The sequence below is a fragment of the Rattus norvegicus genome, chromosome 16, assembly GCF_021556685.1.
Source record: "Rattus norvegicus strain SHRSP/BbbUtx chromosome 16, alternate assembly SHRSP_T2T, whole genome shotgun sequence".
Taxonomy (NCBI): Eukaryota; Metazoa; Chordata; class Mammalia; order Rodentia; family Muridae; genus Rattus; species Rattus norvegicus.
Genome location: NC_141549.1, coordinates 9,003,866 through 9,027,462, shown reverse-complemented (window position 1 = coordinate 9,027,462; position 23,597 = coordinate 9,003,866). Strand labels below are relative to the sequence as shown.

General features: G+C 38.3%; 1 protein-coding gene across 6 annotated transcripts in view; it reads right to left on the bottom strand.

The window, feature by feature from the left end:
- Ptpn20 (protein tyrosine phosphatase, non-receptor type 20) overlaps positions 1-23,597 on the bottom strand; it is a 64,486-nt gene that overhangs the window by 18,768 nt on the left and 22,121 nt on the right. For all 6 annotated transcript variants that reach the window (XM_087588227.1, XM_087588223.1, XM_087588225.1 and 3 more), the window contains 2 exons: positions 10,008-10,156; positions 7,223-7,313 (listed from right to left, as the gene is read on the bottom strand). In XM_087588227.1, the coding sequence (XP_087444353.1) occupies positions 7,223-7,313; positions 10,008-10,156 (240 nt within the window). The remainder of the gene's footprint in view (positions 1-7,222; positions 7,314-10,007; positions 10,157-23,597) is intronic.

Below are 23,597 nucleotides of genomic sequence, written 5' to 3'. Positions count from 1 at the left end.
CAGACAATATCCTACCCACATGGTTACTGTCCTCTGCTGACTCATGTGAGACATAGGATTCATGTGGGGCGTGCTCATCTGGAAAGCTCTACCTATATATCATTTCCCTAGACCTCTTTCAACTTTGTTCCTTCCAAGGCCTTGACCACCCATCCAGTTAAGGCACTGGCTATCACCTAAGCTTAACCTGTCAATCATTTCTCCAAGAAAAATGAACCATCAAGTACACCGAGCAAAGTTATTCGCAGTAGATATAATTCCCTTCACCAGTACTTCAGAAATGTCTCAAAGATGAACTACAGTAGCACAACAGTGGCCCAGGTGGTCCACAGAAACAATTCAGAACCATGTAGAACTCTGCTTCCCCTGTCAATTTATCATAGGGAACTCCTCATAAGAACATAGGTACAAGCTGAGAAGAGAAGACAGTGTACCAAGAATGGAGATCATAGATGTTTTTGTACAATTTTTTGACAAGGAACTTACTTGTGTCTTCAGGTTTGTGGTGGTTTGAATGAGAATGGGCCCCATCGGCTCGTATATTTGAATGTTTGTTCCCCAGTTGGTGAACTGTTTGGTAAGGATCAGGAGGTCTGACTTTATGGTAGGAGTTGTGTCACTGGGTGGGCTTTGAGACTTGTGAAGCCACTTCCCAGTTCTCTCACTGCCTCATGCTTGTGGATCTAAGTTCCTGCTCCAGTGCCATGCTGGCCTGCCTGTTGCCATGATGTTCATGGTCTCTAATCCTCTGAAACATGAGCTCTCAAATTAAATGCTTTCTTTTATAGGTTGTCTTGGTCGTATGCTTTGTCACAGCAATAGAAAAGTAAGCCATCGAGGATCTACTCAGGAAGAGTCTCACATCTACCATTTCTTTCTGATAAGCAAATGCTCTTGTGTATACCCAGCTTAATGGCTTGGTTGTTGGTAGGGAAGCAATATCTACTTAGTTCTCTATTATGCCATCTCTGCTATGGTGTACTAGGCTGAAAACCTGCTTCTCCAAAGGAAAGCAGCTCCTACAGGGATTGTAGACATCGCTCTAAAATGCCAAGGCTCTTTCCAACACTGCAACAGGTTCTGAACAGCATCCCTCCTAGCGGCCATTATGCCTGCAGGATCTGAGCAGCACAGCGCTTTTCAGAGAGCTTTACATTTGCAGCAGAGTCTTGAGAACCCTATCTAAAAGAGAAGTAAGTATGTTGCCACCAAGGAGCTACAAAGGCTCACAAGGCATTGTGTCTTCTTTCTGACTATAGAAGCCTGATACAGCCATGTATCTTTCTCCATAGAAGGGAGCATTTCAACATTCCCTAGATACTTGAACCCCTAGACACTTCACCACAGAAGCTCCTTTTACTTTTATCTTCTACTCTCTGACATGAAGACGTGCTGTGAACTAATCCGGAGTGTTTGCTACTGTTTATGCACAATAATGGCCTGCGAGATACCTGATAGAAGGAAAAGATGGTTGAAATCCCTTTGAACTACATTATCACAAAACTGAAAGTCTGATCTATCCCTACATTTGAACAATGAAGTGAGTTCCAGGCTTTGCCGACTGAAAGCAAACAACTTCCAGTGACACTCATACTCCTCCTCAAAGTGCCTTCTCAGATCTCGCTCATTTACTGTGGGGTTATTGGTTTTGACTTACAGAATTCTTACTGTATTATAAATGTATATTCCTTGTCACGTAGATGTTTTGCACTTAAGTTTCTTCTAGCCTGATACTTGCCATTTTGCTTTTAGAATGGTATACTTCAGAGAGCAATTATTTTTCAAGTTTGATGAAGTCTAATTATTTTTCCCTTGGCAGTTTCAAAGTTTTGTGTCCTACTGAGAACATTTTTACTAAATATAATGATGTTAAAACCTTTTTCTTAGGTTTCACTCCAAGACGTTACATGTTTTCATATTTTTGATTAGACATCATTCTGAATGTATTTATTTATGTATGTGTGCATGCCACCTGTGGTGTGTGGGGCTGTGTGTGCATGCACATGGGTGTATATACACATGCACAGAAGATAGGAGATGTCAAATTCCATGAAACTGGGGCTTTAGGCCACTGTGAGCCCTCTGATACTTGTCTTGGGAACTGAACTTGGAGGACCAGCAGGTGTTCTTAACCACCAGACCATCTCTCTAGTCCCAAATATGGTTTTTATTATTTTTAGTTCTGTGACCTATTTTGAGTTCATTTTTATATATAAAGTATAAGGTAAAGGTTAGAAGGATTTTCATTGTTGTTGTTGTTATATAAATATAGATTTGACTGGAAGCTTTCCTGAAAAAATATCTTTTCCATATTTTTGGGATCCTTAAACTCATCTAATATCATCATCCGTGCCACCTCACGATGTTAAAAAGAATACTCAGAAAGTTAAGATTCTTCCATTTTCAGACCTGATTATGTCTTGACCCAGAAACAAGTTACAAAAAATATTCAAATTGAATTAGGAGACTTGATATATAATGTGTTCTCACTCCCTAAGCAGCCATTAAAATGATTTTGAAGTCATAAAATGTTAAATAAAAGCAATATGCTGTGTTTCCACATAGAAACCACTGTACTGAAGGTTTTCTTTGCTTTGCATGATGGTACAAAGCCATAAATATGACTATGTAAACTAGAGTTGCAAAATTATCTTAATAATCAATAAGAAAAATACGATTGTTTCAGGGCCCTTAACATTTTTGTCAAGGCTTTAAAACTATCCTCCTAATTATACATATATAGAAAAAATTTAAAATATGATTCGTATTTTGAGCAGTAACTCTAAGACATTAAAAACACAGAATTAAAGTACTTCATTTCCAGTTTAAACTCCTCTTTTGTCATATACCTTAGGGTTATTGTGTCTTGAGTGGCATATTCCCTCACACATTTGGGTTTGTTCCTATCATTTTCACCCTTTCTATTCCCTCTGTTCTGAAGCTATGCTAAAGTTCCTGTGCTGTAACCGTAGTGTAGTCTGGCCAGCACACGTCTCCTAGGCAGCCTTCATTCTAACCAACCCAACTACTCAGTGCTTTCATTTTGGTAAGTCAGTCACCCTTCAGCAAGTCCTCTGGGTGCAGCAGCAGAATTCCCTGTTTGGTAACAATACCGCATGCTCCAAGTCAGCTATTCACTTACTCTATAAGGGCATTTGCATCCAATTCTAAATTTATCCCCAGAGTAATGTACACATACATTATATATAAATAATATGTATACATAATGTATATAAACGTGTGCATGTGTGTGTGCGTGTGTGTGTGTGTGTGTGTGTGTGTGTGTGTGTGTGTGTGTGTGTAATTTTGCTGCCACTGACTGCTGTGTTTGTGAGTCGGCTCTCTTGGTGACCCTGTTTGCAGAATGCCACACAGGCTTCTCACTGGAGATGAAGGGACAGCACAGCTACATGCTCTGCTGTTTGTTCACACAAAGCAAGCAGATTTGGAAAAAAGGCAGGTGAAGCCCTGGTACGCTACCCAAGTTTCACTGGCAGTCATTTGTACACAGAAGAAGTAACTGTCATACGTGCTATGTTTGCACATAGCTCAGGCACAGTGGTAACTGAAATCTGCCCCATAATACAGTTTGTGTGCATGTTGGGGTTTGCAGAGTAAAGACTAACTGAACCAAGGGCAAATAAATGGCTTCTGGCTTTCCTGACATGCCATCAGAACTTCCTTTGTATTTGTGATGAAGACACTAGGTGCGTTCATAGGCTGCTGCTTGGGTTAGACTAGACTGTGTTATAAAGTAAGAAAATCTTAAAATAGAGCTTAGTTGAATCACAGTTTAAGTAAAGCAAAAAGTTTAGGATGATTTTCCTTATTTTTTAATTTTTTAAGTGAACTGTTTTGCATCTCTACAGTCCTGTCCACAGGAGAAACTTGGAAGAGGATCGTGTGAATGTGTACAAGTGTGCCTTTTACTTCTTGTAGTCCTGAGAGGATCATTTTTAAAACCTTATTTACTTTCAGTCTCCTTGAAGAGTAATTAATTGCACACTGAAGGGATAAAAATCAACATATGAGACCTTTGACCTTTCAGAGGAACATCAAATTCTTTCCACTGCTAACATGTTGTATAGTGGCCTGTTGAGCAGATTGTCAGAAATACATACTCTTGAACTCCATACTGTCTCACGGAAGACAACAGAATGCACTGGTTTAACCATCTTGAGAAGGTACTCGTTGCTTTATAACAAAACATAAAAGTGTCTATTCTGTCTTGGCAGACATTGTGCCCCTTTGATTTTTACTACTCTCCAATGTACTTAGAGAAACAATGAAAATCATTAAGGCATAATCTGGTGAATAGGAAGCATACTCACTCCCAAGACAGTAGAACCATTAGAAAATCATCGAATCTAGCTTTGAGGAAAACAGCAAAGGCTAGGCTGACGAGCTACGGAAGACAGAGGGATCACCACAGCTCAGAAGGAAGGTAGTTCTTGCATAGGTTTGATCATATGGAGGGAAGACAAGAAACCCACAGAAGCTTTAGAGACAAACACAGAGGAAAACCACTGTGACAGCACCAGAGCACCACTGGAGAGAACAGCTGGATATCCTGACTGTGCTGTAAGAAAATCAGTGCAGCCGCTGCTGGAATGAGTAAGACAGGGACACAAAGAAGACAGACATCAGCTGAGAGGGGAGAGACACTCACCCAGACGGGCAGCAATGTCAATAAGAAGTGTAGGGAGACTTGAGAGTATTGAACAGGTGAGAGGAAAAGAATTTGCAAGCACTCTTTGCATTTAACAAATGACTCAGCTTTCTGGCTTTAATGGTGGATGATTGTACTAAGAAATGATCACAGAATAAAATTTCCATTAAGACTGTATTATGGTATTGGTATAGATAGACCAGTGGAATAGAATTGAAGACCCAGAAAAGAACCCACACACCTATGGTCACTTGATTTTTGACAAAGGAGCCAAAACCATCCAATGGAAAAAAGATAGCATTTTCAGCAAATGGTGCTGGTTCAACTGGAGGTCAGCATGTAGAAGAATGCAGATCGATCCATGCTTATCACCCTATACAAAGCTTAAGTCCAAGTGGATCAAGGACCTCCACATCAAACCAGATACACTCAAACTAATAGAAGAAAAAGTGGGGAAGAATCTCGAACACATAGGCACTGGAGAAAATTTCCTGAACAAAACACCAATGGCTTATGCTCTAAGATCAAGAATTGACAAATGGGATCTCATAAAACCGCAAAGCTTCCATAAGGCAAAGGACACTGTTGTTAGGACAAAACGGCAACCAACAAATTGGGAAAAGATCTTTACCAATCCTATAACTGATAGAGGGCTTATATCCAAAATATACAAAGAACTCAAGAAGTTAGACTGCAGGGAAACAAATAATCCTATTAAGACATAAACAAAGAATTCACAGCTGAGGAATGCCAAATGGCTGAGAAACACCTAAAGAAATGTTCAACATCTTTAGTCATAAGGGAAATGCAAATCAAAACAACCCTGAGATTTCACCTCACATCAGTGAGAATGGCTAAGATCAAAAACTTCGGCGACAGCAGATGCTGGCGAGGATGTGGAGAAAGAGGAACACCCCTCCATTGTTGGTGGGATTGCAGACTGGTACAACCATTCTGGAAATCAGTCTGGAGGTTCCTCAGAAAACTGGACATTGAACTACCTGAGGACCCAGCTATACCTCTCTTGGGCATATACCCAAAAGATGCCCCAACATATAAAAAAGACACATGCTCCACTATGTCCATAGCAGCCTTATTTATAATAGCCAGAAGCTGGAAAGAACCCAGATGCCCTTCAACAGAGGAATGGATACAGAAAATGTGGTACATCTACACAATGGAATATTACTCAGCTATCAAAAACAATGACTTTATGAAATTCGTAGGCAAATGGTCGGAACTGGAAAATATCATCCTGAGTGAGCTAACCCAATCACAGAAAAACACACATGGTATGCACTCATTGATAAGTGGCTATTAGCCCAAATGCTCGAATTACCCTAGATGCACAGAACACATGAAACTCAAGAAGGATGACCAAAATGCGAATGCTTCACTCCTTCTTTAAAAGGGGAACAAGAATACCCTTGGGAGGGAACAGGGAGGCAAAGTTTAGAGCAGAGGCAGAAGGAACACCCATTCAGAGCCTGCCCCACATGTGGTCCATACATATACAGCCACCAAACTAGATAAGATGGATGAAGCAAAGAAGTGCAGGCCGACAGGAACCAGATGTAGATCTCTCCTGAGAGACACAGCCAGAATACAGCAAATACATAGGTGAATGCCATAATTAAACCACTGAACTGAGATCAGGACCCCCGTTGAAGGAATCTTAGAAAGGACTGGAAGAGCTTGAAGGGGCTCGAGACCCCATGTGAACAACAATGTCAAGCAACCAGAGCTTCCAGGGACTAAGCCACTACCCAAAGACTATACATGGACTGACCCTGGACTCTGACCTCATAGGTAGCAATGAATAGCCTAGTAAGAGCAGCAGTGGAAGGGGAAGTCCTTGGTCCTGCTAAGACTGAAACCCCCAGTGAACGTGATTGTTGGGGGGAGGGCGGTAATGGGGGGAGGATGGGGAGGGGAACACCTATAGCGAAGGGGAGGGGGAGGGGTTAGGGGATGTTGGCCTGGAAACCAGGAAAGGGAATAACAGTTGAAATGTAAATAAGAAATACCCAAGTTAATAAAGATGAAAAAAAAAAAGACTGCATTATTGTGTTTTCTTTCTGTGTTTTTGGGTGGCTGAGACTGACGAAGGCTGTGAGCAAGTTCACTGAGGAAGGGAACCGGTCTACTTTCTACTGTATAGGGAAGCAGGAGTACAGCCCTTTGGACATCATCAAAAGCAGCTGCCTGTTGGGCGGCAGAGTGATAAGTTAGCTTTAATGTCTAGAGCAGAGGATATAAAAAGCCCCATTGTGTTTTAATGTTTAAACAAACTGCTGGGGAAGGTAGCCAGGCTTAAGACACCAAGTGACAGATGTCTCAGGCGTTGTTTTAGATGGGCATCAAGGGTAAAGGGCTGTGTAAATAGTTCATTGACAGTTGTCAGAAGAGATATCATATATCCTAGCCCAGGTAATCCAGTGCTAGCTACTAGAGTTATTCATGGTTAAAGTTCAGAATCTGTCATGCAAAAAGTGGGCTTTTCCCTTTTCCCTACTGTTAACAGGAAAGAAACTTAAAATGTTCTCAGCTTACATGGAAGAATATCTCGGTATCTGTTCTTGTCTCTGTTCTGTAGCTCATACCCAGACTTGAAGTCATCAGGCGGAATCATTTCTTCTAATTCCTTCAAAAATTAAAAAAGGGGGCCATGTATTTACTATTTCAAGTATAACCTGACATTCAGTGTTATATAATAAACCAGGGAAACTAGAATCTCATCCAATAAGGACTGCGTACACTATCCCAAGTTAAGAGAATAAGTCAATTAGTCGCTTGATAAAAAAATGTTAAATTCTCAAGATAATTTCCCTCCCTGAACACTATTCATGGAAACCCTTTCATGAAAAATAAAATAGAATACTTAGTTCTTATCTTCTAATCATACCATTATCATTTTATAAACAAAACAACTATAACAAATATTTCAACAAGAAGCTACAAGAAGACTTACAATTTACTTCTTGAAGAAATCATAGCTGGCTTACTGAAAAAAGAATTATCTTCCTTTCAAAAGAAATTCTTTAAGAAGTGTGAATTCACAAAAATTTAATCAAGCAACTAGTTCTACATACTGGAATACAAAGACAGAATAAAGCCCTTTCCCATCCTCAGGCAGTTAATAAAGAATTATCACCTGGTTAGGGTGTCATGTGACACACAGAAACAACAGTATTAGTGACAGTGTCGAATTGTGTCTGATGCGCGGGGAAGGAAGGGGGAAGGGTGGTCAAGGGTGTCCTTCCAGCTACAGCAGTGACAGAGCACACTGGTCTAGCATCTGAGGTAGGATAAAGCCAGGAAACCCTACTTCCTCATCCATTGGTGTCCATAAAGAACTGGTCCCAGGACTCTCATGGAAATAATTAGAGCATGTATATAAAATGGGGGGGCAGGGGCTGGGGATTTAGCTCAGTGGTAGAGCGCTTACCTAGGAAGCGCAAGGCCCTGGGTTCGGTCCCCAGCTCCGAAAAAAAAGAACCAAAAAAAAAATGGGGGGGCAGTATTTTCATATGACCTGTGCATTCTCCCATACTTAAATTATCTTCCAATCAGTTATACTCAATATAATCTAAATTCTGTATACATAGTTCTGAAAGGCAGGATAGGAATTTCAACACAGATGCAATGTACTGCCAAATATTTTTGATCTACAGTTGACAGAGACCAGTAATGTGGAGCGCACAGACACAGAGGACAAGTGGCACAAAAGAGACTGGGAAGCAGCAGGTCCTCCTTGTTTAATATATGTGGATAAATCCTGAGACTGTGTATGTTGAATGTCCTTTGCTAATTTCTCTGTATCCAATATTTAATCGCCAGTGCTTATGACTGCTGCCATCCTAAGAAGGCGCTTGCCTAGGTGTCAAGCACTAGGGCACTATGGCCAGTTTTACTCCTTCTAAAAGCCAATTCTAAAACCAGCCCAGAAAAAATCTTTAAGAAAAACCAGAACAAAGAAACTCACACAACGGTAATTAAGTTAGTCTTATATATGATAAAGCTTAGACGTATGGAGCCAGTGCCTGAACAATAAAGTCAATTTTTAAAAATCTAAGATAAAATGCCATCATTCATTACCAAAAAATTTAAAATTTTTTTTAAAAAATTCAGTAGAGTTTTAAGACAAATGCACAGATACACAATAGTGATTTCTTCTAAAAGCCTTAAATCAAGTTAAATGCTAACTGGATACTGAATAAAAAATTTAAATACTGAAAAACATTTTAATTGTGCCAGAAAACATAATTATTATATTCTTAGACTGAAATGAATATTACTAAAAAATGGATATAATATAAAAATCCAAAAGTCCTTTGATCACTGAATTTCACTACTAAAATTAGTTATCATTCATGGAAAATAAGTGCATGTGGATGTGCTTACATCTGTGTGTCTAAATATACTATATATATATATATATATATATATGGATATATATAGAGAGAGACTGCATATATTATTTATATGTACAAATATAAATATATATAATTTCTTTATTATAGGAAGAGTAATTAATATGGAAATGATAAGCAAAATATGAGTAAAAACTGCATATTGATATGCAATGCTTTAAAACATGGAAAGATTAACTTTGAATCTTATAATAAAGAAATTACAGATCATCAACAAAACTCATGATCAACAAATGTGAAAATTTGATAGCACAAAATACTCTTTCTAGAAATTTGTTCTTTAAATAGATACATATAAAAAAAGCATATGAAGAATGATTGCTGTTTAAAAAGCAGAGAGTAGAACAAGCTAAATTTCTCAAAACTATTTCAAAAAATGAAGATACTTGACATGCAATTAACTCAAAGACACAGCTGTATATAGTGGTAATATGAGTGAACATTGTTTGTTATAGAGGATTTCTTTAACGGAGTTCACTTGTGAATAGAGAACATGCCAACACTTCCGTAAGTGTACAATAAGAAGCCTAATCGTTAAGGGCCCAGAGGGAGTGGGAAGGAGAGCCCGGAGAGGATATACTTTACAGCCTTGTGCTGCCGGGTTATTTTACCATGGACATCTATTATTTTACAGATATGGTGTTTAAAAATACAAGCAGCATACTAATAAAAGAAGAAGAACAGGAAGAAGAGGAAGGAGGAGGAGGAGGAGGGAGGGGAGGAGGATGAGAAGGGGGAGGAGGAGGAGGGAAAGGAGGAGAAGGAGGGGAAGGAGGAGGAGGAGGAAGGGAAGGAGGAGGAGGAAGGGAAGGAGGAGGAGGGGAAGGAGGAGAAAAGGAAAGAAAATTCCTTGTTGTGGTAGAAAAAAGGAAATTATAAACTTTTCCTTAGACCAACATATTTACCAAAAACTCACGGATGATATCAAGCTCTTCTTTTTTCTGGAGCGCTTTCAAACAGTCCCTCAGGGCAGCTCTTGAGGAACTGTTGAATATTAGCGGTCGGATCTGAGCTAACTGAGTCAGCTCCCTTTCCGAGACAGCTGTGTCAGTGCCTGAGAAACAGAAAAGGCCGCAAGTGTAAGCTCCAATAGACACTCGAGGGCACTTTATGTTTCTTAGACTTTCTTCCTGTCTAAATACAAAGATTTAGACTTTAACAGAACTTTACTTTTCGATACGAGTCTGTTACATTTAAATAGACTATCATTTAAAAAAAAAATATATGCTCTGTACCTTGGAGTTATAAAAATCTACCATTTGTAGACAAGATCCATTCAGAGTGATTAGACATAAAGTAGATGAAGCATATGCAGTCTTAAACTATGAGCACGTTGTGTGGATTGACAATGACACCAAGGCAAGAATGCATAACAGTGTGGATTTAAAAAAAAAAAAAAGACAGGGCTCTTTGTCCTCCACAGAATCAAGTATTTAGAAGTCCCTAAAGTCTATGTGAGAGGACACGCAGATTCCAATACCTGTCTGTCTCTACAAGAATAGACCAGACAACATGAAACACATCGAAAGACAGAGATGGCTTAAGTACTATCATAAGACAGAATAAAGAATATATACCAACACATAATAATAGAAGAGTGTGTTCTTTATCAAAGAGCACATATGGAATCCATCATTTTAAAACGACCTTTAAGTCACATGGTCAGTATAAGTTCCAAGTATCTGAAACTTTATAAATATCATCTGTGGGTCAAAAATACAATAAGTCTAGAAGTTCATAATAAAATATACTTTAACAGTTTCACAATTTTAAGGTAAAATATTGAAGTTTTCAAAATCTCTTTCCAAAGAAAACAATGTGAACAGAAAGTAAGCTTCTAAAATTGAGTTACTACTAATAAAAATATATAAAATCAATTAAACAAAAGAAGAAGATGATCATTCCCAAGAACCTAACTATCCCTGGGTGGCTCAGGTTAAACTGAAACATCCTGGGATATCGTTAGGAGCCTTTTTGAGTCGCAGAAGGAAGAGGTTGTCAGGTGAATGGACAGCCAAATAATGTTCTTCAATTCTTTATAAGCTTCTGTAACAACAGTATGAGAAGCAGTATAAGCAGTCCATGAGAGGAGATACAATTCTCACAACAGAGGAGGATATTCTGATATTCTTTGAACCAGGACAAAACAAACAGAAATATAAAAGCCTTAGAGATTCCAATTGTGTAATGTATCATATCAAAGTGATTTGGTAATTTTGACAGACGCAGAAAAAGCATTTAGTAAAATTCAATGTCCTTTCATGGTAAAAACAAAACATTTAAATCCCAATAAGTTAACACAATAAAAGTATACATTATAACCCACAACAAATATACTGATGAAGAAAAGCTAAACGTTTTTACTCAGAAAGCGTGAGCTGAACTAATGTCCATTTTCATACTAATACTCAACAGAGGATTGGAAATCTTATCCAGTGAGAAATGACAAAAAGGAAGGAGGAAGTGAAAGATTACCCATTAGTAGACACATTTTTCTATGTAAAAAAAAAAAAAAGTACTAATTTTCCTCCCAAAACTTGCTAGAACGGATGAATTTACTAAATTTACAGGATACAAAATCAACAGGCAAAGCCAATGTAATTTTATAAAATAATAACAAACTTGTTGATCAAGAAATCAATAAACAAGTCAAGTCTGCTAAAATAAACTGTTTAGTGCGAGTGATACACTTAATGACGGAAGTTGGATGATCTCTACAACAGAAATTACAAAATCTGGACAAAGAAAAATGGACAGCTCGTTGGAAAGTGAAAAGACCTCCTATACCCACGGAGTGGACAAGCCAATATCACTAAACTCTCCACTGACAGAGGGAAAGCAATGCCTGCCAAGTGTCGACAGCTTTCTCCATATGAAAATAGGAAAAATGTAAAATTCACACGGAAGCAACTAAAGCTGCCTATTAGTCAGTCAATCTGGAAGAAAACAAAGCAGTACAAGTTTGAGTACCTAATAAGATATTATAATGTTGCAAGGATATAGTAACCAAAACATAATACTGCCACAAAAATGGGCACATGCCAACGAAGTAGATCACAGAAGTAAATCCACAGCATCTACAGACAAGTAATTCTCAAAGAAGCTCCCTCTCCCCACTGCTGGGCATTTCATCTAAGGCTCCTCACCTTGAGTCCTGGGAGTCTCTCACCTCCCAAGTCTCTGGTACTTTCTAGAGGGTCCCCTCACCTCCCACACCATCCCCCCGAGGTTGTATATTTCCATTTATTCCAATCAGGAAGCATACATGAGCTGGTCTGCCGGTTCAGAACACATATACAGCAGAAAACTGCCTGGTCTGGTCTCAGTGGGAGAAGAGAAGCCTAACTCTAGAGAGATTTGAGGCCCCAGGGATTGGGGAAGTCTGGCAGGGGTTGGGGAGACATCGTCTCTTAGAGACGGGGGAAAGAGGAATGGAATGAGGAGCTTTGGTAGGACAGACCAGGAAGGGGGCAATGACAGGACTGTAAAAAAAATAAATGTAATTTTAATTTTATTTTAAATTCTCAAAGCACACACTAGAAAAAAAATAGTTTCTCCCCTTCCGGTCTCCACCTGCGCCCAGAGCTGGGGCTGTTCTATAGCCATTGGATACAAAACTTGCCTGCAAGTCTGGCAGGAGCACTTTCCCTCCTAAGCCCTCAGCCCACATGTAGAACCCCACTTTCTCTTTACTGACTGTACAAGGAGAGACATGCTGGGAGAGCACAAGGAGGGGGAGCCCCAGGGTGGCCTAGGACAGGACGCTTCCAGTCTCCATCCTTGCCAGAGCTGGGTTTATATATATCCCACAGCACTCCAGACCCAAAAGCTACCCAGAGAAAGTTGGTCTCCCAGGAGCACTCTCACTCCAAAGATCACAGGCTCACAGGCCTACAAGAGGGACAAACTCCAGTTAGAGACAGCATCAGCGATAACCAGATGGTGAGAGGCAAGTTCAAGAACCTAAGCAACAGAAACCAAGGCTACTTGGCATCATCAGAACCCAGTTCTCCCACTATAGCAAGTCCTGGATACCCCAAGACACCAGAAAAGTACGATTCTGATTTAAAAATCACATCTCATGATGAAGTTAGAGTACTTTAAGAAGGACATACATAACTCCCTTAAAGAAATACAGGAGAACACAGGTAAACAAGTAGAAGCCCTTAAAGAATTACAGGAAAACTCAAACGAACAGGTGAAGAAGGAATTGAACAAAACTATCCAGGATCTAAAAATGGAAATAGAAACAATAAAGAAAGAAGAATTCACAAAGGGAGACAACACTGGAGATAGAAAACCTAGGAAAGAGATCAGGAGTCTTAGACACAAGCATCACCAACAGAATACAGGAGACTGAAGAGAGAATCTCAGGGGCAATAGATACCGTAGAAAACATTGACACAAAGTCAAAGAAAATGCAAAAAGCAAAAAACCCCTAACCCAAAACATCCAGGAAATTCAGGACACAATGAGAAGATCAAACCTAAGGATAATAGGTATAGAAGAGAGTGAAGAAAAAGGGCCAATAAATATCTTCAACAAAATTATAGAAGAAAACTTCCCTAACCTAAAAAAAAAATGGATGCTCATAAATATACTAGAAGCACAAAGAACTCCAAAGATATTGGACCAGAAAAGAAATTCCTCCCACCACATAATAATCAAAACACCAAATACACAAAACAAAGCAAAAAAATTAACTGCAGTAAGGGAAAAGGTCAAGTAACATATAAAGGCAGACCTATCAGATTTATACCAGACTTCTCACCAGAGACTATGAAAGCAGGAAGATCCTGGACAGATATCATACAGACCCTAAGAGAACACACATGCCAGCCTAGTTTACTATATTCAGCAACACTCTCAATTAACATAGATGGAGAAACCAAGATATTCCATGACAAAACCAAGTCTGCATAATATTTTTCCACAAATCCAGCCCTACAAACGATAATAGATGGAAAACTCCAACACAAGGAGAGAAACTATATCTTAGAAAAAGCAAGAAAGTAATCTCCTTGCAACAAACCGAAAAGAAGAAAGACACACAAACATAATTCCACTCTAACAATGAAAATGACAGGAAACAATCACTGATACTTATATCTCTTAACATTAATGCACTCAATTCCCCAATAAAAAGACACAGACTAACAGACTGGATATGTAAACAGGACACAGCATTTTGCTGCATACAAGAAACACACCTCAGTGACAAAGACATACACTACCTAAGAATAAGAGGCTGGGAAAATTTTTTCCAAGCAAATGGTCCAAAGAAACAAGCTGAAGTAAATATTCTAATTTCAAATAAAATCAACTTTCAACCAAAAGTTATCAAAAAGATTAGGAAGGAGACTTAATAATCATCAAAGAAAAAACCTACCAAGATGAACTAGCAATCATGAACATCTATGCTCCAAATGAAGGGGCAACCACATTCATAAAAGATATTTTACTAAAGCTCAAAACATACATTGCACCACACACAATAATAGTAGGAGACTTCAAAACCCCACGGTCATCAACAGACAGATCATGGAAACAGAAATTAAACAAAGACACAGTGAATCTAATGGAAATTATGAACCAAATGGATTTAACAGACATTTATAGAACATTTCATCCTTAAAATAAAAGAATATACCTTCTTCTCAGTACCTCATGTTACCTTCTCAAAAATTGACCATATAATTGGACACAAAACAGTCCTCAACAGATACAAGAAGATTGAAGTAACCTCATGCATTCTATAAGATCACCATGGACTAAGGCTGGTCCACAGTAACAAAAACAACAGAAAGCCCACGTACACATGGAAGCTGTGTCTACACAATGACAACTTGGGACAAGGAAGAAATAAAGAAATTAAAGACGATTTACAATTTAATGAAAATGAAGGTACAACATACCAACACTTACGGAAATCAATGAAAGCAGTGCTAAGAGGAAAACTCATAGCTCTGAGTGCCTCCAAAAAGAAATTGGAGAGAGCCTACACTAGCAGCTTGACAGCACACCTGAAAGCTATAGAAAAAAAGAAGCAAATACACCCAAAGGAGTAGATGGCAGGAAATAATCAAACTCAGAGCTGAGATCAACCAAATAGAAAAAAAAAACTATACAAAGAATCCACAAAAGCAGGAGCTGGTTCTTGGAAAAAAGTCAACTAGACAGATAAACCATTAGCCAGACTAAACAAGGATACAGAGACAATATTCAAATGAACAAAATCAAAAATGAAAAGGGAGACATAACAACAGAAACTGAGGAAACAAAAAATTATCAGATCCTACTACAAAAGCATGTATCAATACAACTGGAAAATCTGGAGGAAATGGACAGTTTTCTAGATAAATATCAGGTATCAAAGTTAAATCGGGATCAAAAAATCCACCTAAAACAGTCCCATAACTCATAAATAAATAGTAAATAAATCATTAAAAGTCTCCCAACCAAAACAAGTCCAGGACCAGATGGGTTCAGTGCAGAATTCTATCAGACCTTCATAGAATACCTAATACCAGTACTTTCCAAACTATTCCACAAAATAGAAACAGAAGGAACACTATCCAATTGGTTCTTTGAAGCCACAATTATGCTTATACCTAAACTACACAAAGGCCCAACAAAAAAAGTGAAATTCAGAATAATTTCCCTTATGAATATCGATGTAAAAATACTCAATAAAATTCTCACAAACAAAATCCAAGAACACATCGAAACAGTCATTCACCATGATCAAGTAGGCTTCATCTCAGGAATGGATGGATGGTTCAATATACAGAAATCCATCAATGTAACACTATATAAACAAAATCAAAGAAATATAAAATACATGATTATTTCATTAGATGCTGAGAAAGCATTTGACAAAATTCAACACCCCTTCATGATAAAATCTTAGATAGATCAGGATTCAAGGTCCATACCTAAACACAGGTATGCTTCATTTGCAACTAGAGATCAGCATGTAGAAGAATGCAAATCAATCCATTCTTATCACCCTGTACAAAGCTCAAGTCCAAGTAGATTAAAGACCTCCACATAAAACCAGATACACTCAAACTAATAGAAGAAAAAGTGGGGAAGATACTCGAACAAATGGGCACTGGGGAAATTTTCTTGAACAGAATATCAGTGGCTTATGCTGTAAGATCAAGAATCGACAAATGGGACCTCATAAAATTGCAAAGCTTCTGTAAGGCAAAGGACTCTGTCATTAGGACAAAATGGTAACCAACAGATTGGGAAAAGATCTTTACCAATCCTACATACCACAGAGGGCTAATATTTAATACATATAATGAAATCAAGAAGATTTCATTTTATTTTATTTGACTCCAGAGAGTCAAATAACCCTATTAAAAATGGAGTACAGAACTAAGCAAAGAATTCTCAGCTGAGGAATATTGAATGGCTGAGAAGCACCTAAAGAAATGTTCAACATCCTTAGTCATCAGGAAATGCAAATCAAAACAACCCTGAGATTCCACCTCACACCAGAGAGAATGGCTAAGATTAAAACTCAGGTGACAGCAGATGCTGGAGAGGATGTGGAGAATGAGGAACACTCCTCCATTGTTGGTGGGACTGCAAGCTGGTACAGCCACTCTGGAAATCAGTCTGGCAGTTCCTTAGCAAACTGAACATAGTACCTGAGGACCCAGCTATACCTCTCTTGGGCATATATCCAAAAGATGCTCCAGCATATAACAAGGACACGTGCTCCACTATGTTCATAGCAGCCTTATTTATAATAGCCAGAAGCTGGAAAGAACCCAGATGCCCTTCAACAGAGGAATGGATACAGAAAATGTGGTACATCCACACAATGGAATATTACTCAGCTATCAAAAACAATGACTTCATGAAATTCATAGGCAAATGGATGGAACTAGAAAATATCATCCTGAGTGAGGTAACCCAGTCACAAAACAACACACATGGTATGCACTCATTGGTAAGTGGATATTATCCCAAAAGCTTGGAATACCTAAGAAAAAATTCACAGATCTTAAGAAGTCCATGAAGAAGGAAGACTAAAATGTAGATGCTTCAGTCCTTCTTAGAAAGGAGAATAAAATACTCACGAGAGGAAATACAGGGACACAGCGTGGAGCAGGGACTGAAGTAAAGGTCATCCAGAGATTGCCCCACCTGGGGATCCATTCCATATGCAGGCACCAAACCCAGTCACTATTGTTGATGCCAAGAAGTGTTTGCTGACAGGAGCCATAATGGGTGACTCCTGAGAGGCTTTGACAGAGCCCTACTCACACAGATGAGGATGGTTGCAGATAACCATCGGACTGAACAAGGAACCCCAATGGAGGAGTTAGAGAAAAGACTGAAGGAGCTGAAGGGGTTTGCAACACCACAGGAAGAACATCAATATCAACCAATCAGACCCCACCAGAGCTCCCAGGGACCAAACCACCAACTAACGGGTACACATGGAGGGACCTATGACTCCAGCCACATATGTAGCAGAGGATGGCATTGTAATTGTGTAAACCTCCAAATGGACCAAATGCTTCAATGTCTGACATTAAATTACAAAATTATTTACTTCAAGAAAACATAAAAGTGTTTCAAGAAATTCGCCCAGAAAACAATGTTAAAAGTTGAGATCCATTACAAGAAGGAAAATGTGGCACTTGTTTTTTAAGTCTGGATTACCCTGTTTAATGAAACTGTTTCCAATCCTTATGTTTTTTCCTATGAATTAAATAATTGAGTAATTTTTATTGTGTATTTGTATTACATTTGTATTATATACTCATCTGTTAATGGCCACAACTATGCTGATTCTACTTCCTTAACATTGAGAATAGAACATCCGTCAACATGGACAAACACCTCTTGTGTAGTCTCCTAGTTCATAGGTTAGTGATACTTTTAGTTTTTTAGAAATTGCAGATTTCTCAAGTAGCTGCCCCAGTTTACACTCCCACCAACAATGAGTAAGGATTCCTCTTTTCCACACCTTTTCAGCATCTTCTTTGTGATGATATATATATGGATTTCTTTGCATAGTTTAAATGCTAACAGCTTGTCTGAAGTGAAGCTGGCAAAGATTCTCTCCCAATCTGTAGGTCATTGCTTCATTCTGGATCCCTTTGTACACAGAAGGCTCTTATTTCATTTAAGCACATTTGTGAATTCTTGAGTCTATTTTCTGTGCTATTAGGGTTCTGTTCTCAAATTCCTATCTATTAGTATTCCCTGTTACTGGTTCAGCCTTTCAGGTTTTAACTTAAGGTCCTTAATGCAGTTTAAACTTAGTATTGTTCAGGACGAGTGATAACAGACCTAATTCTATTCTTTGCAGGTAACCAGTTTTGCACAGAGTCCCTTTGGGGTCTTATTCAAAAAGTTGTGGTCTTTCAAGTCCTTCAATATTGTTTCATGAAATCAGGGACCCCATGATTTGGTGCATGAGTGTTTACAATGGATATGTCTTCATATGATAATTCTTCAAACTGAAGAATAGCATTAACAAGATAGTACTAAGCATTATCCTAGAGTTATTTCTTGACCAAAGTGGAGACTCTTAGCAAAGGTGTCCACTCTTCCTTCTCATTAGTATTGTTAACTAGCTAGTGTAGTGAGCACAGAAAACCACATGAGTGGCAGATAAAGGGGGAGGGTAGAAAAACCCGAGTCTGCTCAGTGACAAGCATTTACATCTGGGTTTATACAGTAAATAGAAGGGAATTTAATTGAAGTTAAATAGGAAAGGATATTAATTCAATCCATATGAAGAGAAAGGTGATATACATATACATACCTACAGAGGTATCGAGATCCACAGAAGGGAAGAATAAATGGAAATTGCTTAATTTTTAAAGTATGCATAGATGAATAAATATAGGCCTTTGATCTCAAAAACAAACAAGGAACAAAGGCAGGAGATGGGGAAGGAACCCTGTCTCAACAGACAATAGTAATTGTTTAAGATTGCCTTAACTGCTTAGTTGTTTTGACTGTCAAGGTGAGGTGGATTTAAGTTTGGTGGTATTAATATTGCTGGTCCTCTGGAGAGAGGCACAATGTAGCAGTCAAGAGAAACAAAGGCTGCTATTTTGAACCCATGGATTTCAGGTTACCAGACAAAGGACATACTGTTTTGCGAGAGAGGCTCTGTTTTTGTGTTAACAGGAAAGAAAAGGCTGTGGACCCCTTCCAAAGTGCTATGGACCAGATAGGATGGGGAAGACCCCTGAAGATATTGGCTACAGACAAGAAAGAAAAATTCAAGATGAGCAAACAGGACAGGTAACAGGATTTGCTGATTGTTCCACAAGGGAACAGGACGAAACTGTCTCAGACAAAAATATCTCTAGCCAAAACTTCAGTTAAAATTACCAATAAATCATGTTGGTTATGGAATCCTTAAGACTCATCACGCCCTATAAAGGATTTATCACAATTGGTTACTGATCAAATTAAGTCATAAAAAAGACAGTTCTTTAACCTGCTCAAACAAGGAGCAAAAAATTCATCCTTAACTGATCTGTGCACATTACAATCCATACAAATATATTTATAGTCATAAAAATTTGGTTGTAAGATTTATAGTGTAAGAATGAAACATAAGGATGAAGCTCTGGCAAGATTCATCCTCAGGGACACTGAAATGACCTGCTCTTCCAGCTCTGCCTGATTTCACCTTACCTGATGCTGCTGCCAGAGACTTGCCTCCACAATAGCTTCAGGAATACCTGGTGATTCCCCATGACCTCTATACATCCAGCCTTCCCGATGGATCCAGTCAGAGCTTCAGTCAAGCCCTGAACTTTCTAGGCATACAGAGACTGGATAACAAGTGCTAAAGCTAGCTTTCTTAAGTCTAAATAATTTTGCCAATTTCTCTTCCCTTTCCCACACCTTAAAAAAATTCACCTCCCCAATTCAGCACAAGGCAACAATGGAGAGTTGTCATTCTGATTCCTTGGGTTTGGGTTTCTGGTTTTGGTTATTTTATAAATTACAGATAGGTTATCATTTTAAGGCATAATTTGGAGATGGTCATAATTCATAGGGTCATAGGGAGGAAACTAAATAGAGAGCTTAGACTTAGGGACTTCTGTCTTGTCTTTCCTCTTCTCTATCATTTCTTATGAAAAGGGAAGAAAGAAAGGAAAAAAGGAAGATAGAGTAATATTATAAAAAAATTAGATAATGAAAATGGATTACTAAATTTATTCTTAAAACATTTTATAGCCATGATCTTATATTGGTAGAAATCTTTATACATTTTGATATAGAATTGATATTGTATTTTCTTACACTGGTACAGAATTTATATACTGTTACAGGGTTAAGGTTTTCATTAGCATAAATTTTTATATATTGATGCAAAGTTTAAAATTAGTATTGTTACTCTCAGATAGGCATCGTGCCTATGCAACTCATTTAAGAACACAAGGCTTAGCCGCAGTCCTTCTATAGCTGCCATTACAAACTGTTTAGGATGATTAAGTAATGCGAGTTATGGGCCAGATAATAAACTCATCGTCATATTAGATTCTTATTTAATTATAGTAAGGTGTTTCCAACATTATTCAAATGGAAATAGCTAAGAGTAGTCAAGGTTTAACAGTTCAGATATACTTTATATAGTTAGAGAGTCTTCCAAAGCATCAGAAATCCACAAATGTGGCATTTAAAAACATCTCATTACTAATAGATTTTTTTCGACTCAAAGGCACGTCTGCTCCTGATCCGTACCCCCATCCCACTTCAAAGAAGATACTGAGTATCAGTACCTCATATGGAGTTGCTACAATTGTGGCAAGGTAGCCACTGGGCAAGAGTTTCCCTAATTCATCTGCAGACAAAAAATACTGTTTAGGAAAGAACACACGATGTGGGATAGTCAACAGCTTAGCTCTGCCAAGACAAGACAAGATAGTCCTTCATAATTTCTGCTTCACTTAAGATTTGTCAAATGGTTCTGGGCCAGAAGGCAAAGACAGATGTTCCAACATTATAAGTAATATGGGGACTGTCCAGGCAGCCAGCTGTCTCTACAAATTGTTTAAGATTTTGAAGCTATATTTTTGGGCTTCCTACATATTCAGGTAATATTTAATTTATTCTCAGATCTCTGGTGGGATTGAAGACTAGTTATAGTCTCATAATCAAACTTATGTTGTTTATCATTAAGGAAGATTATCTAATTTGAAAGGATGGTTTTCAGATGGTAGTACAAGTTAAAATCAACAATCCACATACAGAATTGCAAACTCTAAGTTAGGATAGATGATAGAATAATTTATCTAAACTGCCAAATATGGTAGACTGGATGTTAGAGGCACATATCATATTTACAATTTGCATAATTGTTATAATTATGTTCAACGTTTATCTGAGAGAAAAGAGCCTTTTTAAATGGACAAAAGGGGGAATGTAGTGGGTTTAGCTGAATGCTACTTATATAATGTTAATTTGGGTCCCCAAAATTGTTTGTGTGACAATGAGAATCTACACGTCAGCATGTAAGACACTGGGGTGCCCTGTCCCACGTTCTGATTGGTAAATAACGTTGCCAGCAGCCAAGGGCTGGGAAGGGCAGACAGGGGTGGGATGTTTAGGATTCCTGGGTTAGGGACAGAGAGGAAAGAGGAAGGGGAAGGAGATCCGCCATGTCATAAGAAGGCGAGGAAAGATGCTCTGCTTGAGAAGCTGTGGGACAGAAAGCATAACTGCCATTATGTACAACCAGGGAAGAGGGGCCCCAAGAGAGCAGCAAAGACAGAATATAGATCTAACTGGGAATATTGGAGGGAGGTGGGCTAGTCATGTGGAGTTTAGGAAGTGGCCCAGCCATTGAGCTATTCTAGGCATATCAAAATATAAAGGCTCTGTGTGTGTTGTGTGTGTGTGTGTGTGTGTGTGTGTGTGTGTGTGTATGTGTGTATGTGTGTGTGTCTGTGTGTCTGTGTGTGTATGTGTGTATGTGTGTGTGTCTGTGTGTGTCTGTGTGTGTATGTGTGTGTGTCTGTATGTGTGTATGTCTGTGTGTGTGTCTGTGTATGTGTGTCTGTGTATGTGTGTATGTGTGTGTGTCTGTGTGTGTCTGTGTGTGTGTCTGTGTGTGTGTGTCTGTGTGTGTGTGTGTCTGTGTGTCTGTGTCTGTGTGTGTCTTTCATTTAGGAACCCAGAACACTGGGGCCGGTAGTGAGGAATGCACCACAACTACTGGATCAATTTAAATATTTAATTGGGTTCAACTACACAAGCACATACATGCCACAATCAAATGAAATGCTTGCTGATGTGAAAGAAAAGAGAAAATCATTATTGAGGGCATATTCAGCACAAATATAATAGGTATAAGACTTTCTCTCTCTTCAATATGAATACATGATAAAAATAAACTATCTTTCTCCTTTACAAGATAGTAAAGGGAATGTAAGTTAGAAAAGATCAAAAACAGAATTACTTCCTCTTCTGGGCAAAGATTATAAATGCACTGTGTACAACTGAAAACCATTCACCCATGGCACATGCTTGTGAGGATGGACTCCTAACACATTTGGTATTTTAAAACCAGTCAGTTCATACTGTTCATTATAGTTTATATAATTATTTCATTGTTACTGAATTTTCATTTTCCTGATTTACAACTAGATTAAAACACTTTTTCCTATTTCTCTTCTGTAATGTGCCTGTTAATGTCTTTAACCCATTTTCTATTGGTTGTCCTTTACTTGTTAACATGTAATTCTTTACATTCTGAGGACATTAATTCTGTCATTAAGGCCTCTAATAGCCAACTCTTCTTAGTCTACACTGAAACTGAGAAGGTGTGTACTTAGAAATAAAATATTTCTCTCAAGTATCCCTTGGTTTGTTGAGAATCAGACATGAAAGTTCTTGGTGAAAAGAAACAAATTTCATGCCCCACAAACATGAGCTGTCACTTAGCGTTCATAACAAAGCAAAAAAGGTCACTCTGTCTGAATGCTGGCAGAACTAATAAGAACAGTCCCAGATATATAGGATGTAAGTGTGTGCTCTTTCTATGGCTCACAATACCACCCCTTTCCTTTTAAAACTTCTGGGTACCTTATTTTTATTCTGGATATCTTGTGCTTGTCCAGGCACTGAACTGAGTTTGCAGGGTTATGCTGTTGTTACACTAGTGCAGACCTGAGTAACACCTTCTGGTTTTTAAATTCAATCTAAGAGCATTATTCCTAAACTGTCAGCCTCAATAATATTTATCAAAACATCTATAAATCCAACAAGAAATCAATAGTATGGATTACAGTGCAGTCATACAATGGGGTGTTAATTACTATTCTTCAAGGCTGAAAAAGCTGATATATGCAAAACTATTTGTTTTGAAAACAATGTTTACAAAGGAATATATTCATATTCTATAGTCATATTAAAAGTTCTACTTTTCCTTCAGATATGGAAAGCTATCACTAATATAACTCATGTTATTATATATATGAGCTGCTAAACCAAAGAAG